Source organism: Cornus florida, unplaced genomic scaffold (assembly GCF_030987335.1).
Source record: "Cornus florida cultivar Cherokee Brave unplaced genomic scaffold, ASM3098733v1 CherokeeBrave_3.0.0_Hap2_Chr04, whole genome shotgun sequence".
NCBI lineage: Eukaryota > Viridiplantae > Streptophyta > Magnoliopsida > Cornales > Cornaceae > Cornus > Cornus florida.
Genome location: NW_026775574.1, coordinates 102606069 through 102621290, shown reverse-complemented (window position 1 = coordinate 102621290; position 15222 = coordinate 102606069). Strand labels below are relative to the sequence as shown.

Below are 15222 nucleotides of genomic sequence, written 5' to 3'. Positions count from 1 at the left end.
TCGCAACCCGCGCCCTCTTATTAGGAGTGCAAACCCAAACGTCCTTTGGGACAGGCGCTTAAGGTAACATCGATAGTGTTTCGCAATTTGATCCAAAAAGTTAAATTATTAAGTGGGACTAATACCCAACCCATATATACCCATTCCCTTTTTCATCTAAATCCAACATAGGACAAGCTCTCCCTTGTTACAAAATACTACTAGACTACAAGACCCCTCATAGTTGAAAATGAAATTGAATCTACATAGAAGGATAAATGCATAATCTTCCACCCCAAGAGTAAGAAGGTAACTTGATACTCACAGTTATATTTAGAGTTGATGCATACATGCATTAGGTTTTTAATTATACTTTATTTGATTCTCTAAATTATTTTTAATTAATATACATGCAAGAATTTTTGGAAACTTCCCTTTTGAAAAATTATAAACTTCAATAATTTTTATGGCTTTTTTTTTTTTTTTTGGGTCAAACTAGAGAATTACATATGGGCACACCGTGAGGTGACCAAGCAGGCAGAGGAAGCTAACATCTACATGAACAGCAAAGTAGCAAGGAAAATAAAAATAAAAAATGAACAAGAAATAAACAGGCAGTGGAAAAAGAATACGAAAAAATACTTCTCTTCTGAAGTTGCATTACAAAGAATACAAACTGAAAAAAAAAAAAAATATGTCTCGTCTCGAAGAATGGTTTACAACAACAATGCCAGGTCTGATTTTTCTACCGACTGTCCAAAGGGCAAAAGAAATCACTTCTCATATTTAATGCTTTTAAATCTATATATACAAAGTAACTCCACAATTACAACTTGATCAGAGGGAGTTGCTTGGTAAAGAACCCATTAAAATGACTGTATCACTGTCCTTGTGTCCCAAAACCTTTTCTTGCCTTGCCTTTGAGAACAGTCCAGAGAGAAATCCCAAAGAAGATCTGGAATCACTTCTCGCCAGAGTCTCCAAAGTCCCGTCGACCTCGTTGCCATTCCTGTGGCTTGCCTTATCCCTCTTGGCCTCATTGAGCCTAAGAAGCGCTCCGCAAGGACAACTACTGATCTTTTTGAAGCAACGCTTGTGGAAAACCGATTCACACGATCCACACTTTTCAATTTCTCCTAATTCCTGTCAATTATTCATATCGGTAAGAGACAATGGTTGTTCATACCACTCTGTTGAGTGTTTTTCCTTTGGAACCATCAAAATCAACTACGAGGGGTATCTAAATATGCATGGTGAATATGCATGTACAGTGGAGAAATGTAAAATGCTAAAATAAATGCTCACCTGAAAAGGGAAAATGAGAGAAGATGGGTCATCACAGGCTTGCCGTGCATTACAAGGAACACCCACGTCACAGCATACGAGGCATTGTTCCGTTATGTGTTCCTGGATTTTCCTTGAAACAGTTTCTACCATCACCGGTAAAGCTGCAAAATGAGATGATAAACATCAGAAACACAGACTTGAGTTGAAATGAATCAAGTCAGATGTAATCAGTGTGTTGGACCATCATGTGATAAATATGTTAAGATGAGAATTTGACATGGATAAAAGGTAAGACGAGAATAGATACAAGAAGAAATAAAAGTATTCATGAGAAGCTGGTTGGGGATGATGGCAAGTTCTTTATGGAGGTTTTCTGGTCATGTGCAAAGAATGCCAATTAATGCATTGGAAAGCAGAAATGATTTACGTAAGCTGAAAGCACTAAAAGAGCAAGAGGAAGTAGTAAAAAACCAGTCTGGCTGAGATAGTGAAAAAAAAACATAATGGACAACCAATCTTTCCATTCTTTACCAATCGTTCATTTTTTCTGCCTGCACACATCTCAGGCCCAACTCAGATTCAAACTCGGCAATCTCCCTTATGAGGTAGCAGGAGATACCACTCATGCATACAGCTTGGGAGTGAATGATGTCCTACCATTTAAGTAAGAACATGACCATATATACAGCTAGGTGGTAACGCTGGATTTATAGAGCCAAACCAAAGTTTAAGGCTCTGCTGAGTCAAGTGTTGTATTCGCAAACATATATGAACGAAAATTTTGATAATTTCCTTCAACAAGGAGTAGAGGTGTGCAATACCTCATTTACAATGATCAAATATAATACATCTACATGTAAGAGAGCTAAAAAAATGGACCATTCTGAGTTCATGAAAAGATTAGAACCCAAAGCATACCCTCAAAAACAAACCACCACAAGAATAACAATACCAAAATTTTCTAAAAGGGCAGAGATAAAAAAGAAAGATCAACAACAAATCCACTAATTAACTATCAAATTCATAGACATGGCATAACTTGAATAGCAAATCTTCCGATGTAAACCTTAAACTTCTTGAATGTTCGCAGCATGCTTAGATGTTTCATAAAAATATGCAGTCATCCATTTTTTCCCCCCTTTCTGGCAAATGATGACAAATTTATCCACTAGACAACATCTAAGAATGAAGCCAACACAAGAAAATGACACAGAACATGTAATGAGATCCTCACATGATGGTAAGCCAATATATATGCAACAAATAGGATTCTAGAGTTATCAAAACATAACAACAATAGTTGATATCAATGAGATATCTAGATAAATCTGTGATGTGAACAAATGCTGCACATTAAAGACGATTGCATAGATTCCTATTTTTTATATGTATAATTCATACATGTAAATGTATCACAACATGAAATCATGCATCCTCACAGTGTCTTTTCCCCCACCAAGTCAAAGAATTGCAATTACTTTTAATCAAAGCTAATGCCCCTTTATAAAGATTGATGAGGTCCCTAAGGAAAAAAATAGTGAAAGATATGATCTGCTACTAAGAAGTAGGTCTCTGGATGAATATTACATGTGCACGTGTTAATAGATAAATCCTGAATGTTGAAAACTACTGCATAGATTCCTATTTTTTGTATATACAAGCCATAGAATATTGCAAAATGATATCAAGCAACCTCGTAGTAGTCCACCAAGTCACAGAATAAAAATCAACTCATAATTAAAATCTAACCTGCAAATGCCCCTTTAGAAAGATCAATGAGGTCTCTAAGTGCAAAAAAGTCGTTGCTTTCAAGAATATATCTCCGAGACCCAAGTCCTCTGTAAATGGACCTACGGAATGGGCAATGAACAAATGGAAGCATAATTCCTATTCTTTTTCTGACACCCGTAATATGTAGCAGCGCCGGGACTTTTGAGAATAGGAAAGGATTAACGGCAGTGACACAAAGCATGGGCTGCAAGAAGATAAAACATCAAGAATAATACCATTGCTGAAGATAAAAATGAATAGGCACCTAAAAGCTTGACAGATTCTTAATCCGTAACATAATGATAGGTAAAACATCCAAGAGAATGCCTATCTTATTGCATATCTAAGTGCAGAATGTGCGTTGTTGGAGGAGCAGGAATGGATGGTCAAGGGTTTCCCTGACCAAATCAATAGCTCATTTTTTGTCTCCCAGAATATAGCACTTTCAAAGATATCCAGGGAGAACTAGAGCCCACTCAATGCTCAAGATTTTCCAAGCCTCAGCTTCTGAATCGAAGGGAATAACATTTTGATTACCACCCAAAAAAAAAAAACACTCTATTTGGAAATTTAGATAATTCATTTAGAAGAAAAAGGATATGTGCTGCGAGAAATCTCTGCAAGCAAGGGTATCAGCTTCTCTGCTTTCTGCCCGCAATGTCAGCATGAGCTAAAAGATTGTGTTCTGCCATGGTGGTGTGAGGTTATTGTAATTATTTCTACGAAATTGGAAAGGAAAGACATCTGGAGATGAGGAAATCAGTCCCCGCAACCGAAAACTAATTGTTTTCTAATTGACTACTTGTGTAATTTTCTCTACATTTTTGCAACCATGAAGAATCTACAAATGACAACATTGTATGTGTACCACAAAGAAATTGTTTACCAATCTTTAGATTACCTGATCATGAATAGAATCCAGATACGATTTAGCCAGTTGAGAAACCAGGTACGGAGTAAAATCCCAGTGATGCAAAACTCTTGCTGGCAAGATTGCAGTTTCATTTGTATGGCAAGAAGAACAAAACAATTGACCGGTATATTCACAAAGACGAGGCTTACCCCACCCTAGTGTCTGTACAAATTCCAGCATTCGGGTTTTCCCATCATCAAAATGTTTGCGGCATCCCGCACAAGTATAGTGTTGTGCTTCTAGAATCTGTTTAGTAGATTTGTGGGGATGGATTTCAACAATAAGTGATATGGTTTTCCCCAATGTAGAGACATTGTCTGTATCTGTCCCTCTGACAGAAAAGGGAGACTGGGGATGGTCTGTATTTGATGCAGGTGAGCCAGGAGGAGCTTTTGGTTGGGATAAGAACCAAATCAGAGCAGTTGGGGGACTGGATGAAAACCCGGAGTGGATAATGGATTGTAAACACTCTTGAATAAGAGAACTTCTCTCCGCAACAACATCAGGAGAAACATTCCCGAAAATCTTTCTGGATTCCCGTTCAACAGAAGACCATGGAGAAGGAAGAATCCAGCCTTGATCAGCAAATAATGTTTTCAACCGACGATAGAGAGTACAAAAATCACGATATCTCCGGTCAACCTCCCAATGATCCTTTCCACTCCATACTCTTATTTTATAAACAGTGTATTCCTTCACTCCAACAAGTCTTTCGCCAAGTGAGACATCTCCACTCTTCTGCTTCGCACCAACTACTTCAACCCCATCAATTCTCAGAGGACGCTGGATGGGTGGGTAAGCATCATCCGAGCCAGAAGTAGAAGCAGTTGACCCACCATCTCTATATGGCAGAACTCTTGGGGATTGATATATCCTATTCCCATGGGTGAAACTAGCCCCATGAGACTCCCCAGAATCAAGTAATATTTCTTCCATCTCATGGACAACCTCATCATAGAATTCATTTTGCTCAAAATTCTGTGTCTGCAAGAGATCGTAATACAATAAATATGAGCCCAAAGGGATTTACATTTGAGACTCAAGAAAGTTGAGTAGCAAAAAAATCCCCACTGAGGGAAAATAAAGTGGGTTGGCATGGGGTCATGCACAGTATTTGATTAACTGCACTCAACAGGTGGGTGGTACATTAATAAACCCAACGAGAAGAAAAAACCAAGTGTATGAGTAGCACAGGTCTGCACCAAAAATACAGGAAACTGCTGCACTTAAAATACAACATGAATGTGCATTAGTCAAACAAGAATTTAGAATATATGTATATGTGTGCGAGTGCGTGTATTAACTAAAAGACTGTTTTCTGCTGAAATTTTTATGCAGCAAGCATTCGGCACTAATTTATACTTATCAAGGGTTCCTGTAGACAGTTCAATTATAAAGTTGCTGCCATTATGCCTCCTTTTCAAAACATAGATGATTTGGATACTAGGATTTTTAAACTTCAAACATATATACCATCCAGTTTTAACAAAACAGTTTTTTCTCCCATACCTTTTGGCACAATACCTAGAGTAAAATATTGTTTATATTCCTACAAATAGAAGCATATATGTGGTCATTGGCTTGCCATTGTGATTAATAAACCTGACATAAAGCAAACTATAAAGTTCTAGAAACACAGTGCTATTTGATTCTGGGAAAGGTACTCTATGAATTTCATCTCTTATTTTTCTCTACATTTTGCTTCAATACTACTTTTTCTGAATTCCGATATATACTTTTCAAGTTTTCAGCGCCTTCACCAAATGTAAGTTGCTCCCAAAACAAAGAGCCACAGAAATTTTATCAATGCAATGATTCCAGCTCAATATGCATCAACTAATATTAATAATTAAATGTACACCTTTGAGATCTTAGAACAGGAGTCTCACTTACTAAACCCAATAACTGGCAATCACTTCAGTAATCCATGGCTCTTATTTAAAAAAAAAACTGAAAATTAATTATATTTGTGTTTAAATTACCATGACCAAACTAATATTTCACTTTACTGACATAATAAGCAAAAGCATCATGTTGAGGGCAGCAATGTAGCAAGTTTGAGTTCAGCATAGGCAGCAAGCTGGCAAACTATGAAGCATGGACGTGGATGCGGGAATTGGACATGACATGATACGAGTACAACAAGTTCTTCAAAAATAGAATATGGATAGGGTGAGAATATGTCAATATATATACACACACGTATATAGTATTTTTGTGTATATATGTAAATTAAAATATACGCAAATCTATATAGAGATTTAAACCGGTAATTATTTGTAGTATTGTAGATATATCACTAGATTTTGTTATAAATAAATATTGCAAAAAACATATTGAGAAGTATGTCACATAGATCTCAATTTAGAGTAAATTAGACAAAATATATTCTCACTATATTTTAATTATTCTTTAAAAGTCTAAGTGAACCTTTGTTATGCTTCTCCTCACAATAATACTATGATATTATACTTGGCAGAGTTATATTTCAATGTTCAAGGCTTGCCAAACATGTGTCGAAAACTATGAGAAGTATCTTATGTGTTCAGAATTGAAGAAAAAAATTGGATCCATTCAACAACTATCGGACAAGCATATGTGACCAGAAGTATCGGCATTTGATACGGATACAGCTCCTTATAGAAGTATTTATGCTTCTTCGGCAGAAGCACGGACACTCTATGAGGTGCCATGTCCATGTCAGACACCGACATTCCATGGACACTCCTACACACTTGTCCAACACTTCATGGCCGTGTCCATTATTAAAAAATATGTTTTAGTATTTCGGACACTTGGCGGACACATATTACATACTTGGTCAACACATTCCGGACACTCAACGAACACACGTTACACTCTTCGCCTTATAACAAATAAACACATGACGGTATTGGAAACAACATTATGATCATACACCAAAGTGTTCAACCCCAAAGAAACAAAAACATAACTATATTGACAAGATAAAATAGTAATATAACATTTTTTATATAAATTAATTAAACTTCTATGATTGTCTTACTCAATAGATATATAAATGAAAATTTATATTTATATTAGCCGTGTCCACACCGTGTGTCCGTCTCCTGCTTTTTTAGAATTTGACGTGTCTGCATATCCGTGTCGTATCGTGTTCCTGTCCCGTGTCCATATCCGTGCTTCTTAGGGCAGCAACTAACGTCAAAAGTTTCCTTCCACACTTTTTGAAACTGTGTGTGGTGCAAACAAAATACAGAAATTCTCTTGTAACCAAATATCCACATATTCCTATTCTGAATCCAACTATCAGATTTGTGAAACACCAAAGATTAGAAATCACGCCCACTTCTAATGAGAAAATCCACGTTTTCAGAGAAGAGTAAACTACAAGTTCTGGTAGCAGGAAGCGGCCACTATGAAATTTAGTTCCACAACCCCCAGTCCCCCAAGAAGAATTAAATTAAAAGAAAATAAAAAAGATAAGTTACTAGTTTAGATGAACTTTTTCAATATTTCATTTCATTTTTTACTCCCAGCTCATAGGCTACAGTTTTTGTGTGGGTAAATGAGGTGCATGAATGCAAACATCAATATGTATGTGCATAGATGTCAAGCAGGTGGTTATAACAAGAAAATAGAAGCATTAGCATAACATCAGTGACCCAGCGACTAATTGATGATACAAAGAACATAAAATGAAAAGAGTTCGTAAAATGCTTTATATGCATGCAAACTACTAAGTACTAACTGACCTTAGAATGGTCTTCAAAGAGATTGAATGAAGCAGGAGAATTGTTTAGTGTTCCCTTTATGTTATTCCCAACCATTGACGGCAATGAATATGGATCCTTCAGAAAATCAATCATTTTATCTTCAGTTGCTTCAACTGAAGCGGCATAAAGTTGACTGGCTTTAATATCAGAAAGACGGTCCAACTGTGATTTTGGTTTCTCTGACTCTTGACTTTCTGAAACTCGACTGTCATCAACTCTGGTGAGTTCCTCAATACTTTTAAGTGGACGGCCCCTTTCCAAACCACTGTCCATAAGATTCAAACCTTTCTCTAAAGGAGCCTGTTGTGATAACGGATCTTGCTCTGTTTCTAAAATACCGTTAACAGAACATGTTTTAAGATACTCTACGGATTTATCAACACCTTCAGTTTTATTGCTAGTAGAAATAATGTCTTTCACATCTTCTCCTTGCTCTGTTTCACCCAAATTCGGAAAATCCATTGGGGTCAAAGAAACAATTTTTATGCACTCTGACAATCCATCAGCACCTTGGACTTGATTGCTGGCTACAGATATGTCTCTCATAACTTCTCCTTGCTCTGGTGCACCATCTGAAAATCCAACATCAGTCTTAGAAGTGGAATTTGAGAGATTTCCACCAGTTTGAATATTCAGATGTTCCTTCTCCTGAAATTTATCCAACATTATTGAAGCCATATCAGTATTCCCCGTTTCTTGCAGAAAATCATCCCAATCATCTGAACCAAAGGCTACAGATGAGTTCATGAGCAGTGAATTTTTGGTCTCTCGTTTTGCTTCCTTATGGGATGGCATGTTCTCCCAATGATATGAATGAATCTTCTGCTCATCATCTGTACCACAGCCAAACATTGAGTCCTCACCTTCTGAATGGACATGTCTGGATGAGGTATTGTCTTCGTCCGAGCATCTTCCATACTCTGTGCGGTCATTTTCCATACCAGAATGTGACTTTAGACCATATAAGTAACTATCAATGTGTTCAGTAACCATCTGAGACTGGGCTTCCTCCTCCACCCCTGCTGAAGAATGGGAATCATTAGTAACCCCAAAACTCAGCATATTTGCCTCAGTAGCATCTACATTGGTATTCTCTTGAGTAGACAGACTTACAGAAGAACTTTGCAGTCGTTGTGACTCACTCTGTTTTCTACGTGGCATAACACCAGCTTCATCACGAAGTCCCTCATCCAAAGCAGTACTTAAATCTGCAACCAATGGTAACTCCGTCCCACGCCCAACCATAAACGGCATCACACTATCACCATCGGCATGATTGAGATTGACTGCATGCAATGAAAAACTCTCCATGTCATCGTCACCATAAAAATTCAACCCATTCTTTATCCCTGCCGATCCTTGTCCCGATTGTTCATCATTTCTCAGCTCTAGATTGTTGTTTCTATCAAGAGATTCTGAACAAACCAATTCACCTGAAGAGGAAAGTCCCCTGTCCTCAAGTTTCCTATCAAATCTCCCCGTCAAACTAAAATTCTCCGAACCACTATCAAGCACGAAACTCCTCCCAGACCCAAACTCAGAATCAAGACATTCCTGAAAAGTTCCTATGGAACTACACATACTAGGCGTCCCCATGACTGAATTTGCACTGCAATATCTCTCAAACTCGGATTCTCCACACGAAGAGTATTGTGACGAAACAGGCGACGTCTCGCCGTCCGATTTCTCACCTTGCCAGGGCAGAAACCCTTCAACTAGATCAGGAGAGGCGATTTGGGTGGATTCCTCACAAATCCCCTCCCCATTTATCATCTGATGCCCAAATAAAAAAATTAAGGAAAATCAAATTAAAAAAAGAAAAAAGGAACTCTTATTATAATCAAGGGTTTATTTTACCTAAATACAACGATCCGACGGATGTACAAACATATGGTAAGAACAGATCGTGTAAATAAATTTGCAAAATTTCTCAAAAACTTCGATATCAAACAGCGATGATGAGCTAATCGACAAACAGGTTTAATTAAGGTTTCGTTATAGAGATTAGAGATAGGTTTGTGGTACTGTTTTTATTAAAAAATTGATTCTTTGAAGATTGAAGATGATGATAAGATTCAATCAATAAGAGAAGAATTGAAAATGAAATTGCAAACAAGGTTGAGAGAGAGAGAGAGCTGACCTTCGAATCCGAGTTGAGGAGTATGCATATGCATGAGAGAGACGGAGATGGAGATGGAGATCAGAACGCTGCGACTTCAATTTATAGTATTATTAACGGGTTCAACGTGACGTTGCATCACTCACTATCCCATTACCAGACCTCGAACCTCTCTCTTAAATACGATTCTTCTGCAAATGTGTCCTATATTCGCATCCAAACACAATATTGGTGAGGTTGATGTTGGAGACGGATCAGGGTTAAAATGTAGCCGGTATTCGTTTGCTTTAATTTTGAAAAAATAAAAATTACACTTATTGTTTTTTAGATATGTTAATTTATAAATTATTTTTATTATTTTAAATATCATAAATTTGGACTAGGATATTCCTATAAGAGTGATATACTCTAGGTCATATAAAAGAGCAAGAGCAAATTCAAGTGTAGGAGACAAAATTAAGTCATAAATAATGAGAAGAGCGCGTTCTGAACGTAAAAACGATACCTATTGAGAAAGATTGTGTCACTTAATATATACTTTGTAAATATATTAATAAATTTAAAATATTTTTTTATATTTCCAATACATAGTTGATACTTTTTAAATATTTGGATCACATATTCTATTTTAGAATGCATTTTTAATAAATTTTGAACATAAAAATGTATTTTTTTTAATAATAATATCATTTTTTTAACAATAATATCATATTATAATTGTTAATAAAAGCTTAAATTTTATTTTAAAACGAAATATTGAGATTTATATCGTGATTTAGTATAAAATTTATCTATTCAAACTTCAGTCATGTGATTCAAATTTTGTCACATCATCGTACGGTCAAAGCGCATGTTAAAAATTGTGTTACAATGGAATTTTCTCCATTCATATAATAGTCTCTATTCTTCTTTGTGCATGACTTCTAGAAGACTGTCTAGTTTTGTTTTCTCAATTCGATCTTCTTTTGTTTCCGTTGTGGTCGAAAAAAATACAATCACCATACGCATAAATGCAGTGGGTTTGGGTATGTTTAGTGCTATATGTTTGAAGGATTGGGGATTTGGCTACTTTTGGAACTATAATCTAAAAAAAAATGACATTTTTAATTTAACTTCTTAAGTGAATAATTATTTATTTTCAAATTACACAATTATCTTTTAGACAGATTGATTTCCCATCCTCTCCCATCTATCATTACTTTCGGTCTCTTTGACAGCCCAAAAAAAAAAATTATAAATAAATCATCTTATTTGACAGTAACCAAAAAAAAAAAGAAGAAGAAGAAGAAGAAGAAGTGGGATTATCTCAATTGAATAGAACTTTTCTTTTGACATAATAATAATAATAATAATAATAAATAATCTCTCTATTAAAGAACAAAATAAAAAGAAGAGTTATATTACATAGAATAAATTATGTCTTTTGACAGGATAAAAAAATACTGAAGAAAATAAAGAAAGTAAAAAAATAAATAAACTTTATAGTATAAATAATGATTGTAATGGAATATTAAAAAAATAAATGGTGCATTAATGGGCTTAGGATTCTTTTAGTCATTTTATTTAGAAGAAAAAACATAGGTGGAATGCGAGTGTAAAAAACAGAAGTGCGAATACGGTCTTTCTATATAAATATCCATATTTATGGTTTTAGAATGGTGCATTGAAGAAAATAGGGTCTTCTTTAATTAGGGATGGCAATTTGACCCGCTCCCGTGGTTACCTGTCCCACCCTGTCCCGTTTTTGACGATTTTTAAGGACCGTTTTGTTTATTTGAGCGGGGATGGTTTGATACAATAAAAACTCGCATAGGTTTGATGCGGGGACGGTGGGAGGTCGCCCCGCACCGCCCAGCTCCGTTTAGATAGACAAATTACTTAAGTACCCTTATTTCACTAGTATATATATTTCCCACTATATATTAAGTACCCTATATAATAATATTAAAGTGACAAATGAATTTTATTAAAAAGAAAGTTGCAATGGTGAAGAATTGAAGATGAGGAAAAGAAAAAAGAAAAAAGAAAAAAAAAAGAGCAAATTCATTTCAATAATAATTAAATTATGGTCTTAAACGGGACGGGACTAGTACTCGTGGAGGTAAAAATGTTAAACGGGTACGGAAATGGGGTGGAAAATTTTCCCCTTTTTGACGTTTTGGTCGGGAACGAGGACGGGGTTTTTAAACAGTTGCAGGGGCGGGGGAGGGTACACCAGCCCAAACTTGCCACCGTTGCCATCCCTATCTTTAATGGGCTTTTTAGTCTTTTTACATTTTTGTTGACCAGGTGTTTGATAAAACTTAAAATTAAGTACTGAAAACTTTAACAATTGAATTTTAAGTGTCAAAAATTTTAAGTAATAATTAAAAAATAATTTTTTTATATCTTTTCGAATTTTCAATCACTTTTCATAACGCATTTAAGCACTCAATTGAGTAATAAGACAATACCTAATTAATAACAAATGAGGGCTATATGGTAAATCTAGCACTTTTATTACGTTTGGAGTGCTAGTGATATAAAACAATAATCATTAGATGATTCAACTGTAATTTTTCAAATCACGGGAGTCCCGTGCAGTAAAAAATGTCTATTAAAATCCGATTTATTAAAAATGCAATTTTTAATATTATTTTATTATAATGATTGGGAATGAATTTTTAAAAATACTCTTTTATGGTGGTCCACATATTTTTATAATTTTAAGATAAGGAGGGTAACAGTTAGGAATATTATAAAAAATAATACATTTAAGGCATTCAAAAATAGAAAGGTGAATACTTTTTGCGGAAAGAATCCATCCTAAATGTTTTAGATGAACAACCTAATCTACGAGAAATTATTGGCAGTAACAGTTGTTCCATATCACTTTGCTGACATGGCATCACAAGCCAATAGATTTGAGTTTTTTGCACAGCTGTATTAAGATCACCACGTTAGATTCCTGCTAAACCCAAACAAAAATGGCGGCTCTTTTGTAGCCAAAAATTTCATCTTTCCACCCAAATCTAACACTTCTCTTTCTTCAAATTTGAGTCGTAATTTCAAACCTTTTCTCTTAAAGCTGACATTCTCATGGTTTTTGAACTTTTTCAGATCTTCTTTTTTCTCTCAATATTTTTGTCCCTGTCAAACCTGTTCACCATTTGTGGTACCTCTCCGGCTACTTCTCTGCTTCTCCGGTAAGGATATATATATATACACACACACTTATATTTATGCCCATTTTTCCTGATTTGTGAACTGTTTTATTTTCTTTTATTTAACTTGTGTTTTCGTTTTTATTTTAATTATGTGAAAACATTAGATTTAATGGAAGATGAAATGAGTGAAAATGTTGATAAAATTCGAATTGGAATGAAAGTATTGAGTGAAGATGAAGCATACAGGTTGTATTGTCAGCATACTTTAAGAAAGGGTTTCAATGTTCAGAAATGAAATATTCGGAAAGGTAATGATTGGGCGATTAGGCAAAGGGAATACTTGTGTGCAAATGCCAGACATTATGATGGTAACTATTTTGAATTGAAAAAAATTAGAAAATTGGTGAGGAAAATAAGATGCAGTGCTACTTAGATTTACCATTACAAATGGGGTATGGGAGGTAACTCATTTCAATGATGACCATAATCATGAATTTGTAGATCCTAAAGAGAGGCATTTTCTGAAAATAAATAGAAAAATAGATGTTGGTAATGCAAGTGTTATCAACTCCATGGTTGATGCAGGTATAAGGGGAACAAAAACATTTTCATATCTCTCAAAAGAAGTGGGTAGTCCTAAAAAAGTAGGGTTCACTCAAAGAGATTGTCGCAATTTCATTAATAAAAAGAAGCAAAAATTAATTGATAAAGAAGATGCTCAAAGTGTGATTGATCACTTTAAGAATTGTTGAGCCAATGACCATATATTTTTTCATAGTGAAGAATTAGACGACAAAGGTCGCTTGGCAAATTTTTTTTGGAGAGATGGGCGATCAAAAGTAGATTATGATTATTTTGGGGATGTGGTGATTTTTGACACAACATATCGAACAAATAAGTACAACATGATTTTTGCACCATTTGTTGGAGTCAACCATCATCGGAAAAATATTTTATTTGGTTGTTCCTTTCTTTTAAATAAAACCATTGAGTTATTTGTTTGGTTGTTTGAAACATTTTTGGAAGCAATGGAGAATCGAGCACCAAAGATAATATTTACAGACCAATGTCAAGCAATGACAAATGCCATAAAGAAGGTTTTTCCTGATACTTGTCATCGCCTTTGTTTGTGGCACATTTCCAAAGAAGTTACTCAAAGAATAGGAAGCTTGTATGCGAATAATGAGTTTAAGGGTTCTTCAATAAATGTTTACATTGTGAAAGCATGGATGACTTTGAATCTACTTGGAGTGACATGATATCAAGGTTTGATCTCGAAAACAATGTGTGACTCAAGTTCCTTTATGAACTTAGGGAAAAGTGGTGCCTGACCTTTAGCATGAATACTCTCACTCTTCATGCAAAATCTACTCAAATAAGTGAGAGTATAAATAATGTGTTGCATATGATATCAACTAAAACTTTGACCTTAAGGGAATTTGTGCAACGCTATGAAGAACAGTGTGAGAAAATGCGTTTCGTTCCAAGCATGGCCAAGTGCAGCCAAAATTAATAAGTAATGCAATTTTGACACAAGCTGCTAGTGTATACACAATTACTACATACTATCTATTTGAAAAAGAGTTCCTTTCTAGTTTAAAAGTGCATTTGGAGCAACTGTGTAATGTTGATACACTTTATACTTATCGAGTATTTCAGGACTTCCATGGTAAACATTACATCACAAAGTTTGACTTATTTAATTGCAATGTTGGTTGTTCTTGTATGACATTTGAGTTAACATGGTGGTTATGTCGACATGCATTTAAAGTTCTTCATATTTGTTATATTTTAGATAGATTGAGTAAATATGCAAAAGATAGAAACATAGTCTTTGAGCTTGGTGATTCATCTACAAATAAGAAATCATCACTGACAGTAGAAAGAAATACCTTGGTTAAACAGTCATGTCGTGCTATAGATCACTTAGTTATGACAGTTGAGGGAAAGAATGTGACAAAAAATATGTTCAGATGATGTGAGATAAAACTCAAAGATTTATGGAGAATAATAATCCAAGTAAAGAAAATGTTGATTATAATCTAACCAAGGAGAGTTGTGAGCAGTCAGAGGAAATGCGTATACTTGATCCTTCACGTGGGAGGGAAAAGGGTTTAACAAATGCTCAGATAAAAAGCAATTTGGAAAAGAGAAAACGTAACAAAAAGCTAAGAATTTGAAACTTGATCACTATTATTGAAACGTAAATGCTGAAGTGATTTGGAAATGCTCACTGTTATTGTAGGAAAAAGA

General features: G+C 35.1%; 1 protein-coding gene across 2 annotated transcripts; it reads right to left on the bottom strand.

Annotated features, from left to right (window-relative positions):
* Positions 1 to 597: 597 nt before the first annotated feature.
* LOC132304317 (uncharacterized) lies at positions 598 to 10088 on the bottom strand. Of its 2 annotated transcripts, XM_059801923.1 has the most exons (6): positions 9845 to 10084; positions 7684 to 9477; positions 3938 to 4933; positions 3016 to 3241; positions 1285 to 1427; positions 598 to 1122 (listed from the first exon to the last, which is right to left on the bottom strand). In XM_059801923.1, the coding sequence occupies exons 2-6, from the start codon at positions 9475 to 9477 to the stop codon at positions 817 to 819; spliced, it is 3465 nt and encodes a 1154-aa protein (XP_059657906.1). In that variant the 5' UTR covers positions 9845 to 10084; the 3' UTR covers positions 598 to 816. The 2 variants fall into 2 exon arrangements, with proteins under 2 accessions (XP_059657906.1, XP_059657907.1); XM_059801924.1 differs by lacking the exons at positions 598 to 1122; positions 1285 to 1427; positions 3016 to 3241 and adding an exon at positions 3248 to 3721 and having other exon boundaries at positions 9845 to 10088.
* Positions 10089 to 15222: the final 5134 nt, after the last annotated feature.